This window comes from Egretta garzetta, unplaced genomic scaffold (assembly GCF_000687185.1).
Source record: "Egretta garzetta isolate BGI_Z169 unplaced genomic scaffold, ASM68718v1 scaffold419, whole genome shotgun sequence".
Classification (NCBI taxonomy): Eukaryota; Metazoa; Chordata; class Aves; order Pelecaniformes; family Ardeidae; genus Egretta; species Egretta garzetta.
In genome coordinates this window covers 490,571-497,827 of record NW_009260777.1, presented here as the reverse complement: position 1 = coordinate 497,827, position 7,257 = coordinate 490,571, and the positions used below count along the sequence as shown (strand labels likewise).

The 7,257-nt window shown below is 46.5% G+C and overlaps 1 protein-coding gene across 1 annotated transcript in view; it reads right to left on the bottom strand.

The window, feature by feature from the left end:
* Positions 1 to 269: 269 nt before the first annotated feature.
* LAMP5 (lysosomal associated membrane protein family member 5) overlaps positions 270 to 7,257 on the bottom strand; it is a 9,512-nt gene continuing 2,524 nt past the window's right edge. The window contains exons 4-5 of the mRNA XM_009646368.1: positions 5,960 to 6,148; positions 270 to 448 (exon numbers count right to left, since the gene is read on the bottom strand). Coding sequence (XP_009644663.1) covers positions 270 to 448; positions 5,960 to 6,148 — 368 coding nt within the window. The remainder of the gene's footprint in view (positions 449 to 5,959; positions 6,149 to 7,257) is intronic.

Genomic DNA, 7,257 nt, shown 5'->3' with positions numbered 1-7,257 from the left:
TCTGTTTCCAGATGATCGGCCCAGCTGCTTAAGAAGGTATTCATATCACCTACTGCCACAGACAGACTCCTCAAATCAGATGCTCTGAGTCTTCTTACAGAGACTGCACTGACTGTATTAAAGCCTAACCTTGTGTGTCTCCATGAAATACCCACAATTAGGTGTTGTGAATACCGTCTCTCACCCCCCCATAACCTTTCTTCACCCTTAGAAAAAAGTGCTTTTGCTTTTTCTACCTGATAAATATTTGGGCTGCTTGATCCTGTCCCCTATCCCATGTGTTTGTACTGAGATCTGTCCCGAGGAATCTGCACTTGGTTGGCTGTCAGCTTGTGGTGGATATGGTAAACACAGAGGGTTATCACAATAACCAACCCCAGTATCAGGCCCAAAATCAGAGGCAGGGTTTCTTCTAACTGCTCCCTCTGGTCCACTGGGCACTTGTGCTCTGCAGGGAAAGAAAGAAAAGGAAAGAGAAAAGTGAATGAGACATTGCAAATCTGAACTGCTGCTGCAATAGCAAGCCAACCTCCCTGGAGCCACAGCTCTGTGCCAGGGGTCCTTGCGCGCAAAAATAGCCGCAGTAGGAAGGTGAGACAGCAACCATCATCAGAGTCCCAGGGAGAAAATCAATTGCTCTGGAAGAAAGCGAAATCACAGTCACAACGCAGGGTTTGGAGGGAGAGGTAACATCGATCCAACTTGCCAGCACAGTAGGAAAAAACACTTTCATGCCCACAAGCTCTTCTTCAGGCCTCTGCCACACCAGTACAGCAATGGCCCTGTCGTGAATGGGACAGCAAAAGTATGAGTTTCCTGACCGTGGCTGAAGATCTGCTTTGTTTATTTAGTTACAGAGTCCATAAATATGATAGCACAAGACCTCAACATCAATCAGTCTTTAATCCTGCATCACTTACCCTGCTCATCATTAAAAGGGTCCTCTCTATCTGCAAGTTGACAGAGATCTAACAGCATCTCTCCCCCTTCTCTATGAGCTCCCCATGGGGAGTTTACCACCACTGGCAGAGCACACGTGTTTGTAGTCAAACAGTACCCTGGCACCCCACGTTTTTTGTAAAACTTGGCAAAGAATGAGCAGAAGCAACATGAGCCTCCCCAGTGTTTTTCTCTCTAGCCTACATCTAATAAACCACTAGAAAATAATAATAACCACAGAACGGGAAAACACTTTTCCATTTAGCTTGGAAAGGCACAGCCACCAAGGGTAGGAAACACGTTACTCTGGCAATCCTGGTTCAGGTCCCTTACAGTTCCAGAGTCTACTGCAGGCCTGAATGACAGGATCACCATTTACATTTTTCCCCCCTGTGGGATTTTTGCTTATCGATGCCAAAGGACAGGCAGAGCCGATAATGCCAAGATTACAGGAGCGACTGTGGTCTGGCCCCTGGATCACCATCTTCACCATACTCGAATTGTGCTGAAAGCAATAAAACCAGCAATTACTTTAAGTAAAAAAAAAACCAAAAAACCAAACAAACCCAAAAAACCCACGAGGCTGCATGTTAGATGAGCAGATACAAAGGGCACTACTAATTCCTCCCATTGCTAAAGACTGTCCAGATGGATTCCCCAGGCAGCTGATTGCAAGATGCAGAGATCTGCCATAACCATGAACGGGAAACGGTCTGCAAATCTAACGGCATGTGGCAAAGAACAGGAAAAACCCAGAGACACCCCTGACCCAGGTGGGAGGGGACAGCAGGGACATTCTCTCCAGCGGTGCTGGCACCTCTGGGAGCACCATTGTCTCCCAGAGTGGAACCCTCCTCCCAGCACCAGGTTCACAGCGATGCTATCAGGAAACATTTTGAGCTGTAAATGAAGTGAAATGAAAAAGCAAAAGTGAAATGCAGTCTAACAAAAAAAATGTCCTTTTCAGTTCCAGTTGCTCACTGTTTCACCAGAGGAGTGATTAATCACCACGACTGTGTTACAGGCGATTCAGCAATTGCTGCAATGCAGGGGTTTTGTTTGTTTGTATTAAGGAAAAGGGAAAAAAATTCTGATTATTATTTAGCTCCCAAAATTGGGTTCCTAGAACTTTATGAAATTCTTCCCAGTTTAGGATGCTAAGGGCTGACCAGACTCGCAGTGCCAAGGCTGGCACACAACAGCAAATTGGCATCGCCAGACCTGACTGCAGGAAAAGCCAGGTGGGGCTCTGACCCCCCGACCTGCTGCTCGCATGCTGGTACAGAGCCCCTGCGACGGGAAGGATCTGTGCTAGAGGAGCTCCTATGCCATCCCCACGTGGCTGCAGATGGCCCGACTGGCCAGGGCATGCTGATGTGCCAATCTGCAGTGTTTTAGTCCAGGCACTGCAATCTCCTCCTGCGGGCACTAATTTTTGCTTTGAAAGTGATTTAGCTTCAACCCTACAGAAAATTGCAACAGGCCTGCTGTAAACCCAACAGAGGGCATTCATCTGTGCTCAAACACAGCAGGTTTGCCCATGTGCTTTTCCTTAAACAAGAACGAGGCTGCGCTCGCAAAAGAATGGGGTGAATGCGGGGTTCTGCAGCCAGTGAAGAAGGCAAAGCTAAAAGCACCAGTGCTGTGATGCAACTCTAATGCACCTGTTTGCAATATTTGAATTCCCATCTTTTGCCAAAGCAAACTGGCTGCAGGGCACAAAATGTGCCAGAGGACATGGCCAAAGCTCTGGTGTCTGCAGAAAGCCACAGCTGTATTTAAGTGTCTGAGTCTCAACTCAAGGAGGTGACAGTTCTTGCAAGCAGCCAAGGAACATAGTTCTTATCCTGACACTTTTTAAAGAGGATTAAAATAATAATAATAAAAAAAAAGCGCCTGCGGGGGCGGAAGGGAATCAAAGAAAAGCTTGCAGTCTCCAGCAGCGCACCCACAAACTCTGCTGCTCTCCCCAGCTGCACTTTCCCAGGCAGAGAGTGCTCTGCCCTGGCAGCAAAGCCAGCCTCACAGAGCAGCCACCTCTTGCCTTACCAACACCTTCTCCTCACCAGGACACATCCAAAAGGAGAAAATGGAGCAGATCACCAAAATCTGGGCTCTTTAAAGAGCATAAGGCAGAATGGGAACAGGGCTGTGGGGGACCCAGCACAACAGCACAGGCAAATGCGAAGCACAAACACATTTGCTCTATCTAAGGCTCTACACACTGCCTGCTAGGAGGGTACGTTCTGCATTTTAGCATTCATATACTGTTAAAACACATCATTTAACAACAAAAATATTTTCACATTTGGAACTGCATACTTCAACATTTATACTGCATTTTTCACCCCAAGCACAGTGCAGGCAGGTGGGCTGGTTGATGAATGACAAATGAAACACCTGCTATGTATTTTAAATCAACGCCTTCTGTGGGAAAACAGCCCTTTCCAACAAATTTTCCCCTAGTATTTTGTTTCAGGTCACAGGAATCTCAGCATTTGCCTAAATCGCTGGGTTTACCCTCAGTTCAGGAAAGCAAAAAGGTCCCTGGCAAATTTTAACTACATGAAAGGTTCAGGTGATGCTGGGAGTTTTACTGCATCCCAGACCTGGCAGGGCCACCTCGCAACCCCAGTCCCTGCCCTGTGGGCAAATACAAGAGAGGCATTTAGGTGGTGTTCTTTTGTGCTGTGCTCCCTCCAACACTGTGCAGCACCCAGGCTCACATACCACCACGGTTTCTATGGTGAGTGCTCGTCCAGTTTCAGTATTAGGCTATGAAACCACCCAACAGGCCCATTTTCTTGTTTCAGCATCCTTCTGCAGAACAAATAGCAGCAAGACAAAAAAAAAAAAAATAAAAAAAAATCAGCGGTTTCCTGCTGGATATTCCGGCACATGAGTTTAAGCATTCAAAACACCAAACGCAATCCAATCACTCCCTACAGGCTTTTTAATCTGTCCCAGACAGGACAGCATCAGGACTAATGACAAAACCTTTTTCCCCCATTTCTTTGTGGTAAAAGGGCCCTGACCCTCCTGCGTCTCTGCGGTTCTTCTGGTCTAACGGGTCTCTTTCTCTATTCTAAAATATTTTAAAATGTTCTGTATCTTGTTCATAATTAATAGGAATTTCACCTAATGGGAAATTAATGAACCAAAAAGGAGGCGGCTAATTACTGTAATTTAAGATTGGCAGTCATTCTCAGACCCCACAAAGGATCATGTTTTGCCATGCGTGTGCTGAGGACACACTAGTCTGCAGGGCTGGTGGGGATGTGCCGCTGGGAGAAGGGCAGAGCCCTGTGCGAAGCTTTGCTGATAAATGACCTGTTCAGCATTTCTGACCATCCTCTCCAGGTGCTCTTTGCTATTTAACTTCCAGTGGAACTAAATAAAAAGAAGTGTCATTGAATAATGAGAACAACAACAACAAAAGCAGAAAGCTTGACAAAGAAAGAAATGGTGCTTTCCTCAAAATTAAGAATTCCCCCCAACATGTTTAAAGATTGCTAAACCAACCGGGGTCTCTAACTACAACAATAAAGAAAAAAAATTACCACCTGATACAAAAGAGCATATAATGAAAAAGGCAGGTAGTCCCCTTTGGCAATGAATTCTGAGTTTGGTCATTTTAACTGTGAGCTCTGACTCCACATGTTTGGTATCGCAGAGACACAACAGCTAAAATTAAGTCCAGCCTTGCGTATTTTAAATACGCTCAGCCAAACCCCGAGTGTAGGAAGCCTGGATCCACAGGAGGAGGGAGAGGATGAAAATGTGCCAACACAAATGACAGGAAACCATGAAACTCTACCTTTTTCTCCCTGTAGCCTATGCAAAATTACTTGTACAGCAAAAAAAAAAAATTATTTGTGCCCACGGATGAAACACACTCCATACTACACTGGCCTTGCCACGTGTAATTTAGCCACGCAGAGCTCTACCACAGCCGCTGTACATAACAGTGTGTATTTACTACATCAGTTAGAGGAATGTGAGTCATAACAGTAAGTGCTCGGCTCTGTAGTCAGTGCTGGTTTTTTATTGTGTTCCAAAATATTTCCCACATGCAAAATAATAAAGCCCCAAGTTTTTAATGCTAGGCTGGAAAACACAACCACCATTTTCTAGCTCATTATTAAAAGATTTGGCTATTACAAAATCCATTTGCATCTTGTTACAATAATGGGGTTAACTAATTTGCTAAGGTGGCACTATAAAAAAGGGGCTAATTCAGGTGAGCATGTTTACACTCCCTCATTCAACCTGATGGAAAAGGCAGGGGGAATTTGGGGAGGTAGATCAGCACAGGTTCCACAGGATAAAAGCAGGAAAATCTGCAGGAATTCTGCCCCATGGCAGTATTGCTGCTGACTTCAGTACAGCCCTTTGACACAAACAGCACATGTTAACTCACATTTTCTTTTATCCATAATTAATGTTAAAAGAAACCTAGGAAGACAAACAGCATCCTCTTCAGTGTTAGTGCTTGGCACATGACGCGCCTCACTGAAGTCCCTGTTACACTTCCTCCGCCCTTGCAACGAGCATTAATCAAACTGAAGCCAGCAAATATTTCCTCCCACTGCAGCCCCAAGCATTCCTCAGTGTACTGTGGCCCTAAAAAGCCCCTGGAGCTGTACCAACACACCTCCTCTGCTGCAGGGGAAACACCTAAGCCTTGCAAGGCTCCCCAGGGACCAGGCAGTTCTGGGGCTTGCTGGCAACCCAGCCAGGTAAGTCCTTACAGAACTCAAATTGCCAACGTACAGGCAACAACAGCCCTTGTTTTGACCAAATAGCAGCTGGGCTGAACTTCTAAAGGCTTTTGGGAGACCATAGAGGCAGGGAATGGGTTGGAGGGACTTCAGGGAACACTGACAACCCGCAGGAGGGAAGGGAAGGTGCTCTGATAAAGGTGGGACCCAAATTCCTTCAGTATGTTGCGACACCCCCAAAGGCCATGGCAGCATCAGCATCTCGGGGATGCAGGACATGCCTTCACCTTGCACCTTACCTTCACTGAAGACAAAATCTGCAGTGATGTCAAAGGGCTGGATGCGCACTTCTGACAGCAAGAGCTGCACAGACTTCTGGTGGTCGCTGGAGATGAGGGAGATGGTCTGCTGTGCCTGGCACTCATAGGACTTCCCAGCCGGGGTGACCAGGGCAGAGAGCCGATGCGAGCTGGCTGTGTGCTTCCCGGCTGGCCAAGGGGCAGAAACAGCAGAGGTCAGGTCCCGTCTCTGGGGGCCTGATGTGACTTTATTAACAATGCTACTGGATCGAACACAAGGGTATGCAGTGTGCAATGCAGCAGCTGCACGCTCCACTGCTCTTAAAGCAGCATTTTTCCTCCTGGGGTGGGACCACGCTTTCGGCATGACATCCCCACATAGCCAAGGCCGTTCCACACTGGGGTTTTGCCTGCCCACAAGCAGGAACGGACGGCTGCAGCATGCAGTCCTGCCGGCACGAAGGGGAAGAGCTGGCTCTGCCGCTGCCAGCTACACTCATGTCACAGTGGGAGGAATGGTTTCTATCGATGTATATGCAATGTTTCAGACTTGGACTACGCTCATACTCCTGATGTTTGGAACCAGCAATTCCTGTGGCTGCACTTGGGCTCTGAATTCAGGTGTGAAGGAGCAATGCAATTTGGGGACCTCACTACAAAGCAAAATAGGCCATAACACCTTTCCAAAAAATACAACATGACCATTTCACCCAAGTATAGATTAAGAGAAAATAATTTCCCATCACACCAAACTTTTTTTATAAATGAAGGCCGAATGCGGCTCAGCAAGGTGGAACGAGGGATGACTTTCACCTCCCACTCTTCTGCAGCCCTTTGTTCCCCTCCAGCAGCACAGACAGGCAATCAGGGTGTCGCATTTGCAGAGGGTGAAGAGGCATGGCCACCACCATGTTTTGGGGACACAAACAGTAAAAACACCAGTGAGAAAAATAGTTCCACGTCCAGTGTGTCTTATGCCACAAACTCTTTAACGAACCATTCACTGGAGTCTGGAAATCTTGAGGAAGAACAACTTGCAAATAACAGTATTTCAATTTTCAATATGAGACAACTCATTTCTGAGCAGAAACAAAAACAAAATGAAAGCCAAAAGAAAGGAAACCCAGTGAGAAAAGAAAAGGTTGTTGGGTGCGGAGGCTTGTAGGAGTATGGATATTGATACAGATCTCATTGTTACCTTGGGAAACGGTTGCTTTCCCACCTATTCAACCATCATCAGAACAGAGGAGATAATTAATCTTAAAAAACACCTCTGGCAGGAAAGGAGACAAATTTTT